This window comes from Ruditapes philippinarum, unplaced genomic scaffold (genome assembly GCF_026571515.1).
Source record: "Ruditapes philippinarum isolate M1 unplaced genomic scaffold, ASM2657151v2 ctg3701_1_1_1_1, whole genome shotgun sequence".
NCBI lineage: Eukaryota > Metazoa > Mollusca > Bivalvia > Venerida > Veneridae > Ruditapes > Ruditapes philippinarum.
This window is the reverse complement of record NW_026856715.1, coordinates 20,749-38,171: the sequence shown is the minus strand read 5'-3', so window position 1 is coordinate 38,171 and position 17,423 is coordinate 20,749. Positions and strand designations below refer to the sequence as shown.

Sequence of the window (17,423 nt, the reverse complement as noted above, 5' to 3'; positions counted from 1 at the left end):
ATATCTCAAGTTTCATAAAAATATTTTTAGTACTTTTTGCGTTATCGCGGGATCCAGTTTATGTGTTCAATTTGCCATATTTTCAGGCTATTTGTTGCCATAGCAACCAGAATTTTCCACATAGGAAGAAAAAAAAAAAGACGTGCATAATCTCCATACTGCCATCTATCCATATATCAAGTTTCATAAAAATATTTTCAGTACTATTTGCGTTATCGCGGGATCCAGTTTATGTGTTCAATTTGCCATATTTTCAGGCTATTTGTTGCCATAGCAACCAGAATTTTCAACATAGGAAGAAAAAAAAAGACGTGCATAATCTCCATACTGCCATCTATCCATATATCAAGTTTCATTAAAATATTTATAGTACATTTTGCGTTATCGCGGGATCCAGTTTTGTGGACGGACTGACAGACGGACGGAGGGTAAACCTAAAGTCCCTCCGGTTAAACCGGTAGGGGACTAATAAAGAGTTCCTGAAATAGAAGAACAAAAGCAGCAGAAATATGTTCTAAAAAGGGGTGGGCGGGTGGGTGCGTTTTTATTTTCAAAGCACGTTTCTTTGACGAAAGTTTTCGGATAATGGTAAACCTCCTTTGAAGAGTATTCAGTACGGTCTAAATTCCGTACTACGGTACCAGATTAAACGCGCACCGACCTACCCAATAGATGATGCGTTTAAGAAGGATTATCGAATACAAGATTCTATATAATCGCAATTAAATCGCATACCTCTTTTATCAGACTACAGACACACTGCGATCACTAGCTGTGTATTATTTTTCTCTGTACTGAACTGGGCATCACATAGGCACTTATGTATGCAACCAGGACTAATAAATAAACAACATGATAATAGTGCAAAAACCCATAAATTTTTTCCAGTCCCAGGGGAGACTACTGACTGCCTTATTACACTGGCAAGTCAGTGACCAAGGTTTACCACCTGGTGTCAGTCCCGAAAGTTAAACACCCTTAAGTGGACAGGTGTTAGCGGGCTGCCCAGATTACATCTGACTCCTGAGCAAACTAGGGTCCCGGACGTAGCCCTGCCCTGGGCCTCCCCTCCATACATAGAGGTGGAGGGGGGTGCCAACGTTACCCTGGAGTGCACCCCACCAAAAGACTAATACAAAAGACTAATACAATGAACCTGCATGCTTTCAAGCAAGTCAGGCCAGGAGAAAGAGCCAGGCAGTACCCGTAACCCCCTTTTTCGTCTCCCCGAACCGCCACAAAAAATAACATTTTTTCTTCCAACGTGATGAATTTCAATTATATTCAACTTACCATTAAATATTTATCAAATACATGTATACATATATAAATGCAAGAACTTGAGACTCCAAACTCCAACCAAAATAAAAGGACCACTTAAGGTATGTTCCTTCTAAATATGAGATATTGTTAAAATATTACAAAGGCTGTATAAGATCAATGCTATATGTTCCTTCAAAATATGAAAAACATCAGTCTGTAAATTTACACTGTATAAGCAAATGTGGAGGAATCTATTCCATGACCTACTGACCCTAACTCAATCTAAAGAAAGAATACCATGCAAGTTATCTTCCTATCAAATATGAAAGACATATGAAGGATGCATGGCCAAAAGTAAAAAAATCTATTGACTTGGACAAACTGACCCCAGAGTAACTCTGTACAAAGGATGAATACATACCATGCAAAATATCTTCATACCGAATATTTCACACATCTGTCAATAAATAAAGGCTGTATGGGGAAAGGTGTAAAAATCTTTTAGCACTGGTGACCTTGACCCTTAACTCAATCCTAAGGAAGAAGACCATGCAAATTATCTTCCTGCCAAATATGAAAAACATTGGTAACAATTAAAGACTGTATAAGCAAATATGTAGAAATCTATATTATTTGCACCATTTGTGACCTTACCCACCAACTTACTCAATCCAAAGAAAGACTACCATGCAAATTATCTTCCTTCCTAATATGAAAGATATCATTCTGTCAATAAATAACCTCCCTATGTATGTCCATTTTGACATAATTTAGACATTAATTTAAAAATAGAGGCTGTATGAACAAAAATGTTAAAATTTCATTTTTACACCAATTAATAGCCTCGATCTTTTACATTCATTGAAGGTCATATATAAATTATTCAACATGTCAGTTTTGTCATAACATGTCACTTTGTGTTAAGAGTTTGAAATTTTATAGTTAAGATTATTTACAAGTTAAATTCAGTCTAGCCTTTTTGAAGGGTAGTGTCCAAGTATGATGACAGTCTAATAAGAATTGAAAAAGTTATGATCAGTGTTAAAGTTTACAGGCAGCAAAACACTATAACTCTATACTCTTTTACTTGTAGTTATATTGGTTGAATATTATATAAAATAGTAATAAACAAATCTAGTTTAAACAATAATATAATTTTATTGTATTAAAACAGATTATAAACAATGAAAAAGTGGAATTTATTTGTATCACAATATTAAGAAATCACATTAATATTACATTTATGTCCCACATTGGAAGAATGAGTTGCAAAATATACAAATGTAGAATCTATATTCCTTTAATATTTTTCCCCAACTGACTGAACAATGTTTTTTTTATATTTTTAGTTGGGGTTTCAAGTTCCATTAACTTTATATAGGTCACCTCAACTGTATGAGGAGGCTGCCATGACTGTGAGGTAGTTAGCGACCCTAATCAATAAGAAAATAAAACCACTGTGCATTACATACAGAAATACATTCTAAATTGCACACAAGAGCTATAGTTTTTAATGATAACATACTTTGTTCATGACAAAAATATAGCATTTAACTGAATCAATTATGAAAAGAAGCAACAACATTTGTGTTATCCAGAGGATATTACAGAACTCTTATTACATTATCTCTAAAACTAAATAAGAATATCACTGAATGTGATGCACATTTGTCCATGTATTCAATGCACATTAGGTCAGTCTCTTAACCTTGACCCAGTTGACCACTTCTTCACCCCAATGTTATAGTATCAGCCAAGATATTTACATACCAAATAAGAAAGACTTCAAACGATAAATAAAGGCTGTATAACCAAAAAATTAAAATCAATTCTGTTAAAGTTTTATCAAAATCTAATAGATTAAGGGAGAGATATCATTCATGTCTGCAAAAGAACTTATCAGATGAACAACTGTTTCAAGTACATGTAATTTGAAATATTTATTTCATAACAAGTCTAAATAAGGTATTGCATTTTGATTAAGTATAAAACACTTAGTAATAATAATGAATAATACAATTAACACATTCTTAAAATATTAACAGATATATAAGAAATAGAATACAAAATATATAAATGTATATGGCAATGCCACAAAACCAGGTTTTCAATTATTACCATACTAGAAACTTTCGATTGATTTGGAATACAAATGAAACATAAGTGATAAAAATATGTGGAAAATTTTAATCTTGGTTTTTTAATCAGTTGCAGTGATTGGCAAGCAAAGATTGAACTTGATTTTTTTACCCAGATATGCAATGGACCAGAATCATTTGAGCTTCATGCTAAGTCGTTTCTACATTTTATCAAATTTGATTTTCTAAAGGCAAATATTTTACATTATGGTTGAATTTTTTATCATTTTTAATTGCATAATCCAAATACCATCTTTTAATTCTACATTTTACTAGAAAGAACTAGAAACTAACAACAGGTAACATGTTTATTTACCCTCGCCACTGGAATGAACCATATTGGCGCAATATTGCAAGTTACATCCTACTTATATCAGACAAACAGAATTTGAGCCATGAAGATATTTACCCAAGCATCAATGATGATGATGTCTGGTGGGTGGTGACAATTATAAGTATTACCCAGATTAGCATATAAACCAATCAAGAACATATCAAAGGTAAATCTCTTGGTAACATGATCAATTTTGGGATAGTCTTGTGTCTAAATGTATAATCAAATTTTTCATGATTTCAATTTGAGCAACTGAAGTATTATTACTATAGAAAAAAATTCCTGGTCACATGATCAATTTCTGGATCCAGATCTCAGTCATACTACAATTTAATCATGTCTGGAAGGTAATTAATAATCATATAGCAGGTTTTTTTTCAAAGATTATTATTATAGTGGGTGTGGGGTGGGGGTGACAATAATTAGTTTGAAACCATTTTTTTATTTTTAGTAACAGTGACCTTGACCCTAGCGGGTCCAAAAGCAATCCATAACAAGATCTCTACATGAGCTTACCATATCCTTACTATAATTATTACAATAAGTCACTCCTAACTCTAATTATTGTCACTCCTAACTCTAGTTATTGAAAACCGTTTTCTACTTTTAGTAACAGCGACCTTGACAGTAGTAGTCACAAATGCATACCCAAGCAATGTCAAATATTAGCTCCGTATAAACAAAGTTTGATTACAATACCTCTTTTCTAATTTTAGTAACAGTCATCTTGACCCTAGGGCCCTCAATAGCAATCTTGTGTGAGGTCTCCACATATTTTATTCTTAACTCAAGTTATTGACTGGAAACCACCTGTTTAACAGTACCCACCTACCCTTCACATATCTTATAACCAGGATTTTCATAATTGAAAACTTGGTTAAAAAGCACTTACGAACTTTCGCTATACGTATATGCAGTATTTCGATAGAGCGGAAGTCAGTGCACGAGCATGCGCTTTGCAATATCTCGTTCAGTTACCGCTCACGTTTTAAACTCGGTTGCTATGAAGCTACACTAAGTGTACATGGCTTTTACAACTAAAATATCAGACAAACACATTAAAACAATACACATAAACTACACATAGCTGTTTTCCATATTAATATTTTCCATTTGAAAAACAAACATCTCAATATTCTTACCGATTTAATGTATTGTTTACATGTGATAACAGCAACGCTGTGTGTTAGATTACTTTCAGTTCAGAAAATTCATTTGTTTACCATCAAAACTCATATGTTTACCATAGGAACCATATATAGATAGAAAGCAAATTAAACAAAGGTAAAGAAAAAATTGTCCGTTTCTGAACAAAAAATCGAATAAATAAATACAAAGTCTTTTTAAAATGTCCCTTCTTTGAGTTCATTTGAAAGGGGAATAATTTGGTGGAATTTTAGACAGGGAAACAGGGAGTTATCTTACATGGCTAGGGAAAATGGCCGACTGAAATCATGCAAGCAAGTTTGTAAGTGAAAAATGCATTACACTACCCCACATAATATCAGTTGTATCAGTGGTATATATAACTATATAATTGCAACATTAAAATTATTGTTCATTAAAAAGTTAACAAAGAAAACTAATAATATTTAATTAGGTTAATAAATGATCACAAATTATCACTAGATAACTGCAAAATTGGTCATTATTAATAAACTATAGAATGGTAGACTTATCAATCCACAAAAAAGTATTAATCATTATAAATATTTACCAAAACACAGTACTAATATAACTAAATGCAATAGAACTTATTGCAAAACCAAACGGGCCAGGGTGGGTGGGCAAAAAACATGATCACAACTACAAAATAAGTAACAGAATGACAAGCAAAAGAAGAATTACTTATATATAGGAAACTTAACAACATATCAAATGCATAATAATTACCTATATATAGGAAACTTAACAACATATCAAATACATAATAATTACCTATATATAGGTAACTTAACAACATATCAAATGCATAATACAAATTTAAAATAATCCAATAAGAAGTCTAAAAAATAAACTGTTAACCAACAAGATAAGTTGATATATAACCAAAGGTCAACTTGATTCAAATAAAGAACTTTATCACTCACAAGAATTAATCGGTTTTAACAGGTGTATTTAGATATGTAATATTGGTTAAGGTACATAATATATAAATGATAAGTCTAGTCTTCAGCTAAATATATACATATATATATACATGAATGTCCGAACGCTCTTCAGAGTTATTATGTTGAGTTAAGTTTCGGTTCCAGTATAACAGAAGACAGTGTGATCTTTGCACCATACCAACCAGCCCAGAACTGAGTATCTTTACCTCGATGATAGTATTTGATATACCTCACACCTGGATCATAGTCAGTAAATGTATGTTCTGCCTATAAATTAAATGAAACAAACATTTGGTATGTATTATATGAGGAAGTTCAAAGAAAGCATTTTTAATTACTGACAAACCTTGCTGGTCTCAAAATTTATCTAAACTTTGAAGATTGATAATGATTACTTTAGCATACTTCACTGTAGGCAAAAGAAAATAATTATTATAAAGCCAAATACATGTATGCTCCTTATGTTCATTTCGGCAATGGTAAATTTTCATGCATGAACAGTATCAAAATATTTACAAAAGGTAAATTAAAAGTATTGACTTGTTCAATAAAAAGTATTGACTGGTTCAATACTGGCAATATCAAGGGGTATGTGTGTGAAGTGCTCGCTTGAACCAAGTGTGAAACCATTTCACATCCTGCCCCTTGAATATTTAGTGGTTGGCCATTTCAACAAAGTTGACTTGTACATATTCTAAAAATTTGTTGTGTCAGCAATATTTCTACCTTAAACCATTCCCGACCAGCAGGTTGTGAATCATCAAATGTCCACTCCTTTACAGCTGTCCTGTCATTTTTCAACAGCTCTACTTTGATACAATACTCTATACCACAGTCAAACCTGGCCGCATACCTGCAGGAAACCAAGACATATTTTTGTACAGGCAAAATGCTAAATATCAATTCTAGTCTCTTAAATATTGGAGGAAATTTTCTATTTTTGCCCTTGTAAAAAAGTTATCAAAGTGTGACACTATATCTGGACATGCTACGAGACAATGTATTAAATATTTTAATTTTCATAGACAATATTCTTTTACATGATTTTTAAGCATAAATCCTGTAAAATGCTGACAACCTAGTTGAAGTTTTGATATCATTCCTTAACATGAAATCTGTATAAAACATTTTTTCAAGAAAACATGATCACTATTAAAGATACTAGTTTATTTTATGCTTTTCAGTGGATTACTGATTTATCCGTGAAAATTATCAAAATATATAATTTCACACTTTTCAATGACGAAACTACTTTTTTAAGATTTTCCCCATGTGGTACCTCAATTTTACTTTTGATGAAAATTTTTGACAATGTCAGGCTGTTTAGAGAAAAGCAAAGCTGAAATTGATAAATAACTTAAATGTCAAAAGTAATAAAAAGAAGAAAACTTACTTCTATTCATCCAAATTACCAAATATCGTCTCTTAATTTTTTTGTTTCAATTTTTACAGTCTGAAAAATACATTCCTTCCACATGCAGAACTGCTCTTGATGACATTTGGGCATATTTAAGTATCCTACATGCAATAACTGCCGTATGCTTTATGAAAACTTGAAAAGCAATGACAGCCATCACCATGAAGAATAAGTAAACAACCCAGCGTTTGTAAGGCAGCCTTTCAACACTTATATATTGTTTGTTACAAACCTCAAATAAGTTTTCTTTCTTTTAAAAAGGTGTATGACTAACAAATCCAAATGATATCCCTCTGAATCAAACACAATTATTTTCCTCCCGTGAGATACACAACATTTCAAAATCGTGGCCGCTTACATTTAACAGAGTCAGGTCTAATATAGATTCGCAGTAAGTAACAGAAATATAGATGGATGGTTGGACTTTTTCTCCTACTAGAATTGTTTGTTTTTATTATTAAAACAAGTGATCATTCATATTTTTTTAATAAAATAAATAATATCACCGCCATTTAATGTTGATTATCGAACTTGTTTTCCAGCCCAAGACTTCTTGTATTTTATGAGAAAATCGACTAATGCATGTACATAATAGAGGCTACCAGTGGGGAAAACAGATTTTAATATTAAAGTTAATATCAAGGAAATTTCGTTTTAACTTGTTTTTAAGCATAAAATAAAAAGAAAATTTGTTTGTTTGTTGTGTAAGATGTAATTTTATTTTATCTCGTGAACTTTAAAAACAGTATTCTCACTTGTGGCTATGCCACTCGTGAGAATACTGTTTTTAAAGCTCACTCGATGAAATAAAATTTCATCTTACACACAAACAAACAAATATCCTCTATATATTAGGACATTGTGGTCTCGACTGACGTTGACTGCATGTTCTGTCCTCTTAAATTGTTCAATAGAGGTTTGACAACTTAGATCTCTCTACTTTGCAAACATTTAATAACCCAGTTCAATTTCTTGAACACTTGACTACAGAATCATACATGTCTCAGACTATACAAATCATATGTACATAAATATCAAGACTTACCATTCAGACACATGTATATCTGGCCGTAAATCATCTAATACATGCTCACTACATCCCCTCTCTATCAAGTCTATTGTCTGAGACTTGCTGCATTCAGAGTAAGATGTAACCCAGCATCTAGTACCTGATATAAAATTGGCAATTTGTATTTATTATAAAATTAACATCAAATTAACACTGAATGTACAATTACACAAAACTAATAAGCTTTTCACTTGAGTCACAAATAGAATACATGTAAGTAACTTTCAAAGTTCTGAAAAGAATTAATCTTAAAAATCAATGAGACATTGGAAAAAAAAAATTAAGATAATTAATTTTATCTTTTAAAGCAGCACAAATCCAGACTCATGCAATATCCCACCAAATCTGAACATCTTTTTTTTATTAAATAAACTGTTAACTAATCAAAATTAATGTCATGTTAATCCTGCCACAAGTCAGTATCACTATGCATGTTTTTTTATTATTTTTTTCCCCTCAAAAAGTCAATTATATGGTTAAAAGAACTTAATTATTATTAAATAATTATATTTTTTCCATGTTGACTTATGTTGTATTATTATTTTACCTGATGTAAGGTCCATTTCAAAATGACCTAGCCCATACTGACGTCATTTAGGGTCCGTGTCACAATTAACATGGCATTTTCTTGGTAATTGTAAAATAATGATTATTTTTATTTAATGACTGATCAACATTTAAATGTTATCATTAAGTCAATAAGAGGAGCAATGAGAACAAAAAAATGATGTAAAAACGCAATTTCACTAGCAAACAATGATGTTTTAAAATAAATGCCAATTAAAACCAATTGAAGAGAAATACCTGACTTTATAAATTCTAACATACAGCAGATTTATATAATTACATGTATGTTGATATTCTGTCGCGATTTTTAATTTATTTTGAAGGGAAAAAGAGCAATGACGTAACTTAACTAGATAGTTTTTAATTGTATTTGACTGTTATAAAATGGACTTAAGGGCCATAATTATCGTCCCTCTATTTCATTTATTGAAATAAGGGCCATCCTTGGGCTATTATTCTACAACTACAAAATGAATCTGTGTTTTATGGCCCACATACCTTGTTGATAGGAGAAGTGGATGAACAATGTCATTCCAACATTCCACTTCTGATTTTATAAATTTATTGCTGTGGGATAAAAGTTATGTCAGGTGTACAATATAAGTTACTTTTGACAATCTTTTTCTGTAAGTCAAAAATATGCAAAAATAGCCTGTACTTTGTTGGTAACAGTTTTTTTAAGACACTTCATTCTACCATACCTTTTGATTGTTCTGTCCCAGTATATTCTTCCAAAGGATTACACCCAACAGGTAATTCTACTTTCCATTTATCTCCACCACTATGATGAATTTTCCAATGATCAAAGTCTGTAAAGGTGACACATACATTGTAAATGGTTACTAAACAGGACAAGAATAATATTGGATTCATTTTTTACAAGAAAATCTGTTTGCAACTTATGCTACTACACTTTTATTTATTCTCATATATATTTTGGAAAAGGCACAGAACAATTATCATACCAAAACATCTTTACTTAAAACAGAATTGATTTTAATTATGAATCAAATAACTTTTTTTTTTCTCATGAATTATTTCATACACTGGTGAATATACATTGTATTATAGCCAACATTGAAAAAAAACTTGCAGGTTGAACTCTTGAGATTTTAAGAACTTTTTTTAATATTCATACACCCATCATGCTCAACTTCAAAATAAAACATGATAACGTTTTTGAGAATATAAAAATAAGCCCAATTGTCCTTGCTTTTTATATTTGCATTTTATATAATTTCTGAATGCTAATATATTTTGAATTGATGTGGTTAATGAAAGTCCTAACAACTTCAAACTAAAATATAATCAACTGTTGTCAACATTCCTACACATGATAGGGTCAATAGTCTTATCGCAAAATAATTTCCTGACAGCTTTAAATTAAGTTTAAGGAAGTTTACTTTATTGTAATAAGATGTGGTTTGTTTTGTTGTTTTGTTTTTTTCCTGAATTTAAACTCACCATCCCTAGCATCTGGGTTCTTTATCAAGTTTGTGTAATATGGTCTTTTGAAGTATAGTTTTTTAAAATCTTCATCCACTAAAACATGGAACAGTTTTTCTGGATACCCATTATCTTTTATACATAACTCTTTCCAGAATGTCTGGGTATTGATCACATTATTCCATTGTTTACAAACAAAAACACATGATTTAACTATATCTCTAGCTGGTACCCGCTTCAATACTTCTGCAAGGACATCGTCTGGTACTTCTGTCAATGGTAATATACCATCAGCCCACTCATATTCCTTATTATTATCTTCTGTACATACTTTTTTTGGTTTAGTTTGACTAATCTCCCGTCCTGATGCTTGTCCCATAGTGGGAATTTAGTTCACTGCAAAATAAAAACACATAGAAGCAAAACATACTATGATCTTATCAACATCTTCTCACTAGTCCTTATAAAAGCAAATTATTTTTGAAAATATTCAAGAACTATCATCAAATTATTAATTGAAAAAATTGGTTTTTAGCAGGGTGGTCTTTATTCTAAAGTGGTCAAAAGTACTTGGTTTTTACTGTAATTGTAAAGAACTGGGTCAAAAATTAACAATCCATAAGCTCTTATTAGCCATCCATTTGCACAAATATTTCAAAACACCAAATTCAAAATTATTTCAACTGACATATCCCGGAACAACCAATATTCAACCAGTTATGCTGTTGTTGTTTTTTTAGCTAATAATAAATGGTAGGGGAAAATGATGCTTTAACTTAATTGAGCTATTAATGCATTAGCCATATATCAACATTTATTCATTTTCAGGTTGGTACATTTTAAACAAGTCATGATCTTTATTTGAAAAACAATTAAAACAATATGAAGCATTCAGTGTCATTCCCTGGAGGAATAGTTTAACCTAAATTCAAACAGCATGGTATGCACCAGTGAATAATTTGTTCAGGATATGTCTGAGCTACTAAAATTGTAGAAAATTTCACAACAGTCTACTCAACAATTTTTTCTAGATTTAAAAAAAAACTTACACTAAATTTTATAACATATGTTCAGTACGGCTGTTCATGTGTACAAAATGGGCAGCTGAAGGTGTCATTTCTTAGTATGCTAACTGGGGTGCAAAATGGTAACTGCATCCAACCATCACAGCCATTTTACCTTCCCCAACTTTATAACATTGCCAAATATTGAAACTTGCCAGTTGGTGTAAGTTACAAAAGATCTATTCTACAATCATCATTTGAAAAACAAGAACTGTGACATAAGTGACGAATGCCCTCGAAAAGGTTTCTTAAGCATGCAGGTATTATGAAAAGAAAAGAGAATGAAAGTAACTAATTGCTTAATATTGTTCTTGTGAAATGAAGTGCTATTTATAGCAAACTAAACACCTAAAAATGTGTGCTAGAGTAAAACTAGAAATTGTGTCCATAGGACACGGGTGCCCCCACACTCCACTGTTTTGTCAATCTTATGACTCTAGGTCAAATATTTTTGGGGCTACATGTGCCAAAAGTTGTAAACTAAAAATCTTTTACTAAGTAAAGGGCAAGAATTTTACAAATACCGAATAAATCCTCAAGCAAACCCCAAGGTGCACAAGTACACGTGCTGACCAACATTCTTGTACACAGGGAAAGGGAAAGCGATAGAAATATCATATTCAGATGCTCGTTGATTGGTTACTTTTCTCTGGGGTTTCATATTGTGACGACAGGGAATGTGTTTTTTTGTTTGACTATGATACAAAAGAGAAAGAACATCAAAACACTCGGCAATCTGATTAATACTTGGGGGCTACGCCCCCTTGTACAAATCAGATAGCCTCGTGTTTCGATGCTCTTTCTATAACTTATGTTTTAATTTATCTAAGCAGTCCAATTATATATATACTAGTAAACACTTTGAAACAATGCTTTTCAAAATTTAAACAGCAATATTTCCAAAGCGCTCAAAAACTAAATGTTCTGCATCTGAAACATGGCAATATATCCTGTGTTGTCTCAAAAAAAAAAAAATTTGAAATTGGATTGCTGCACTCCCTTGTAAATCTTCGCCTTCATATTTTACAATTTTGATCTCAGGAATCCTTGACATTTAGGAGGAATCCCTGAATTAAATCTCAGGGATTCCTGTGGGATCCCTAGTAAAAAAAATTTGTGTCGAACCCTGAATGCACATGAATGTTAGGTAAAAACATTTTTAAGCTCAAACTGTTAGTAGAATATTTCATTAAATTACTGACTGATCCATTATTGGCTATGATCCATTATTGGCTATTAAAACACTGTACTCGCGAAACCGCAGGTGCACAACTTCACATTCTGTTAAACATTCCTGTAAAATTTGTTGACTCTAGCCTAATTAATTTGATGTGAACTGTTTAAACATTTTACAAACATTTTTTTTCATACTGTCAAACTGTTACAAAAAGACATCACCCGTCCAAAATTATCTCGATGTAGCATAGTTGTCTCTTTGACCACGGATTTATATTACAGGGATCGGACACTCCCAGTTAAACCTATATAAATGCTTAAATATCTTGACATGCAACCGATAAGGGTACATCGATCGATAATTTACCCGCGCCAAGCGTAAATGCCCGTTCGCAACGGATACCTACTTTACAAAATACTATACAGCTTTTCCATTTATTATCCGATTTTGGAAATTTAAAGTTTATTTTGAAGAAAAATACTTGTTTAATTCAAATATTTAATTTATTTTTTAAAGGTACAGTTTATCTGTCCGCAACGACGATTAAAAAATTAACTTGACGAAATCCGCGGTAAATTTTCCTTTGTTTTTTATAAAAAGCAGGTATTTAAAATTTATTTTACGGTCCCATAATAATTTCAGTTTCAAAATAAAAAAGAAGCCGATGTAAGTTATTCACAGATGATCAAAGATGCAATATTTAAGATTTATTGTGTTATGTAGTCAAATTTATTAACGCACAACTGTTTTACGGGTAGTGTATTGCGGCCTTTACAATTCGCTCAACACATGAAGAAAATTTATTCACCTTTTTTCAGTACAACATATTGCTGAGATTGCCATATTCATAGAATATTTAAATTTCATTCATCATTTATATCATTATTATTTTTTGTAAATCTGTTTTCAAATGTCGGTGCAGTGAAGTAGACAATCATCGTAACAGTAAAGTTCTCTCGTGTTGCTGTCTCGATTCCGGCCTTTTTAATGTTACTCGTATATTTTTATCCGTATATTTTAATTATTCTTTTTATTTGAATACCTGTAGAAAGATATTTATGATACTTTTTAATGTAACGCTAGAAAAACAATAAAAATCTTACAGTTTGAGTAAGTTTTTTGCGAAATAAAAGTAACTTTTGATTATTTTTCACACATAGCTTAAATTCTTTCAAGTTTAATTACTTTTGATAATTAAAAAACTTTCACTACCAGGTTACATGTAATAATTGTAACACTCAATCTTCAAAAACAAATAGAATTTGAATGTATATTTTGTATGTGCTACAGTCTACAGTCCATGGCATGTGTGGTAAGAAAATGATTCTGAAGAGGATATATATAAATGCAATGTAAATCTATTTTCTTTATTAACATTTATAAATGAAATTGAAAATATACAACTAAATTTGTATAGTCCTTTCTTTGAAAAATAATGAAAATAAACATGTGATAAATAAATCATTTGACGTGAATTGTGAAGGATAACTATGAAAAAAATCTGTTTCAAAATAAAAAATAATTTTATAAAACATCTGCTCTCTATGCCAATAAAAGTTTCTTCCTTGCCAATCTAATGAATTCATCTATATATGAATGTTTGTCTAGAATGATCTGAAAATATATTTAATACACTAATTAGTAGAATATTTACAATATTTATACTAATATACAGGTAATCAAATAAAAAATGTACAAATCATTTGGAAATAATTAACAGAAATAAAGACACATTTCAAACATGAATTTCTTTAAAAGTTTTTTAGCAATCAAGAAACATGTTTTTGCAAGGCCACCATTAAACCATGTAAAAAATAATTATCTTATTCTGAATCGCGGTAATAATTCGTGCTTGAAGTAAAAGGGCGCCAAAGTGTAGAGAGTAAGCCTTAACAATAGGCGAATATTTTTTAAATTAGGTACTTTTTAACTAAGCGTTGCAACGCTCTATCGGCATATTTTCATATATTAATACTTTAGCGACACAAAATAATACTGTATCAATACATTCATATGTGTATAATTTTTCTCAAAGCTGCAATAACACCACATACTCTTGTGAAAATCTGTCATATTTCGCACTCCGCGCGTTCCGCCATCTCATTCTGTCCACCTTTATCCGATTCCGCGCATGCATGCGTCGGGACTTTAAGCTAAACGAAAGTGTCCGATCCTTGTAATATAAATCCGTGCTTTGACAAGTCTAATTAGTTGGACTATGTTGACTCTAGCTCTAGACAGACGGACAAGGGCAAATCTAAGTGCCCCGCCCCCTTAGTTGGTGAACAAAAATGTGTGGGGCGAATCGTCAGGGGACGAATCGTCAGTGGGACGAATAGATAAAGCCCTCAAATTTTCCTAAACTTTTGTAAAAATATCGTGTTATATTTTCCTTAAATTAAAGGATAATTCTCTTTCGTCCCTGCGATTAATATGATATAATTTCTGTATATATTTAGATATTGTCTATAGATCTATTTTCATTTTTAAAATAAGTTTAGAAATTTAAGCCCTACCTTTCTAGACGCTTGTTTTTCACCAAGCGTTTGGAAGAGTTTTTTGGAATATCTGAAATTTAACGGAATGGAATTACACAATTTTAGATGCTGTGACACCAATTTTGAGAAAAACAATATAAATAATGATGATGGCATATCAACTTCGTCATCACAAGATCAGGTTACTTCTTCGTATTATACATCCACGATACCTATCATGTCAAAAATTTGTTTGTCACATGTTTTCGAGATTATCCATTCACACTAGATCTACTGTATTAATTTTCCCATAGACTTACATGATAAGAGACCACTAAACCAACCTCAAAATTGAGTATTCATGCTGAAGATTTGACTTTTCTAGAAGAATGACATGCCTGACACGAAATTTAAACTTGTGGTGTTGAAGGTAGTTTTCACTCTGGATCACGACAGTAAACCTCCGCATCATTCCTGGGCAGGCCGTCAAGCAGTTACCAGTACTGGTTGCTTTCACTTTCACAAGGAACTGAAACTTCTCTACATGCCAGAGCAGAGGTACAGTGCGAAAGGATTTCATGATAAATCACAACGAAATGATCTGGGCCATCTGGGAATCGAACCCTTGTCGCCAGATTCACAGTCCAACATTCTATCTATTGAGCTAACTGGACGGCTCAAAATTTTAACTGATCTTGTTTTATCTTTATAGGGTTGACCGACCAAATTTTTCGCAAAATGTCCCCAAAGATGATTACCCCCCTTTTCACTGAAATTTTCTGTTGATCATTGGACTGACAAAAAACTTTTTTGAAATGAAAATATCCAAATGAGCTAGTAATTATCCTAGACACTTATGAAACAGTTCATTTTCTTAAGAAACAATGCAGTGTTAGTTTCTAAAACAATTTTCATACTTGTGAACATTACATTTTCATCCAATCACCTGATGTCCCATTGAATCTTACAGTTTTCCCTCAATCGCAGGCCATGTTACAATAAGTTTTCCCTCAATCACAGGCCATGTTACAATACAGTAATCTGACCTCCGTCATTTGATATTTTTATAAAGCCCATGCCGGGACCCCATGCTGTGACCTCAACATGTTCAAGTCATTTCTCTTCAATTTAAAGCCATATCCTGATAATATATCCTACTGAAAGTTCCTGCAATAAGCATGTCTAGGATTTAATGATATTATAATAGACAATCTGTAAATTTATGGACTGTCCATAAACTGTTTTAATTGAAATAATCATGTTAATACTGGCACAGATTTATATTCCAGGGATCGAGACTCCCAGTTAACCCATAAAAATGCTTGTCTCGCACCGGATCGATAATTTACTGGCACTAAGCATATATAAATACAATATATATCTATTTAATAATTTTATTTATTAACAATTATTAATGAAATTGAAAATATACAACTAAAGTTGTATAGTCCTTTCTTTGAAAAATAATGAAAATAAACATATGACAAATAAATCATTTGACTCGAATTGTGAAGGATAACTATGAAAAAAATCTGTTTCAAAATAAAAACAAAATATTATAAAACAGCTGCTGTTCTGTATGCCAATAAAAGTTTCTTCCTTGCCAATCTAAATTAAATCTAATGAATTCATCTATATATGAACGCTTATCTTGAATGATCTGAAAATATATTTGATAGACTATAAATTAGTAAAATATTTACTATATTAATACTTATTTTCAGGTAATCGAATAAAAAAATGTACAAATCATTTGAAAATAATTCACAGAAATAAAAACAAATTTCAAACATGAATTTCTTTAAAAGTATTTAAGCAATCAAGAAATATTTTTTTAAAATGCAACCATTAAACCATGTAAAAAATAATTATCTTAATATGATTCGCGGTAATAATTTGTGCTTCATTGAAGTAAAAGGGGGTCAAAGTGTAGAGAGTTTTTCTAAACAATAGGCAAATATTTTTCTAAATTAGGTACTTTTTTAACTCATCGTTTCAGGGTTCTGTCGGCATATTTTTATATATTTATACTTTAGCGACACAAAATAATACTGTATAAATACATTCATACGTGTATATTTTTTCAAAAAGCTGCAATAACACCACATACTCTTGTAAAAGTCTGCCATATTTTGCTCTCTGCGCGTTCCACCATCTTTCATTCTTTCCACCTTTATCTAATGTGCAATTCTGGCGCGATTTTAAGCTTAACAATAGTGTCGGATCCTTGTAACATAAATCTGTGATACTGGGGAGGTTTATATTGTCATCCTGGGTACTACTTGCCCCTGTGTACCTTGAAATATACTCGATATACCCCATCACACTTGAAAACTACTTTACTACTTTTTGTATAAATA

General features: G+C 31.5%; 2 protein-coding genes across 3 annotated transcripts in view; one reads left to right on the top strand and one right to left on the bottom strand.

Annotated features, from left to right (window-relative positions):
• Positions 1 to 852: 852 nt before the first annotated feature.
• LOC132747471 (F-box only protein 44-like) lies at positions 853 to 15,242 on the bottom strand. 2 transcript variants are annotated; one of them, XM_060736866.1, is made up of 6 exons: positions 15,103 to 15,242; positions 10,364 to 10,741; positions 9,601 to 9,708; positions 8,309 to 8,432; positions 6,573 to 6,699; positions 853 to 6,113 (listed from the first exon to the last, which is right to left on the bottom strand). In XM_060736866.1, the coding sequence occupies exons 2-6, from the start codon at positions 10,722 to 10,724 to the stop codon at positions 5,964 to 5,966; spliced, it is 870 nt and encodes a 289-aa protein (XP_060592849.1). In that variant the 5' UTR covers positions 10,725 to 10,741; positions 15,103 to 15,242; the 3' UTR covers positions 853 to 5,963. The 2 variants fall into 2 exon arrangements, with proteins under 2 accessions (XP_060592849.1, XP_060592848.1); XM_060736865.1 differs by lacking the exon at positions 15,103 to 15,242 and adding an exon at positions 11,395 to 12,351.
• LOC132747470 (protein farnesyltransferase subunit beta-like) overlaps positions 15,134 to 17,423 on the top strand; it is a 15,457-nt gene continuing 13,167 nt past the window's right edge. Inside the window, exon 1 of the mRNA XM_060736863.1 lies at positions 15,134 to 15,265. Coding sequence (XP_060592846.1) covers positions 15,170 to 15,265 — 96 coding nt within the window. The 5' untranslated portion in view covers positions 15,134 to 15,169. The remainder of the gene's footprint in view (positions 15,266 to 17,423) is intronic.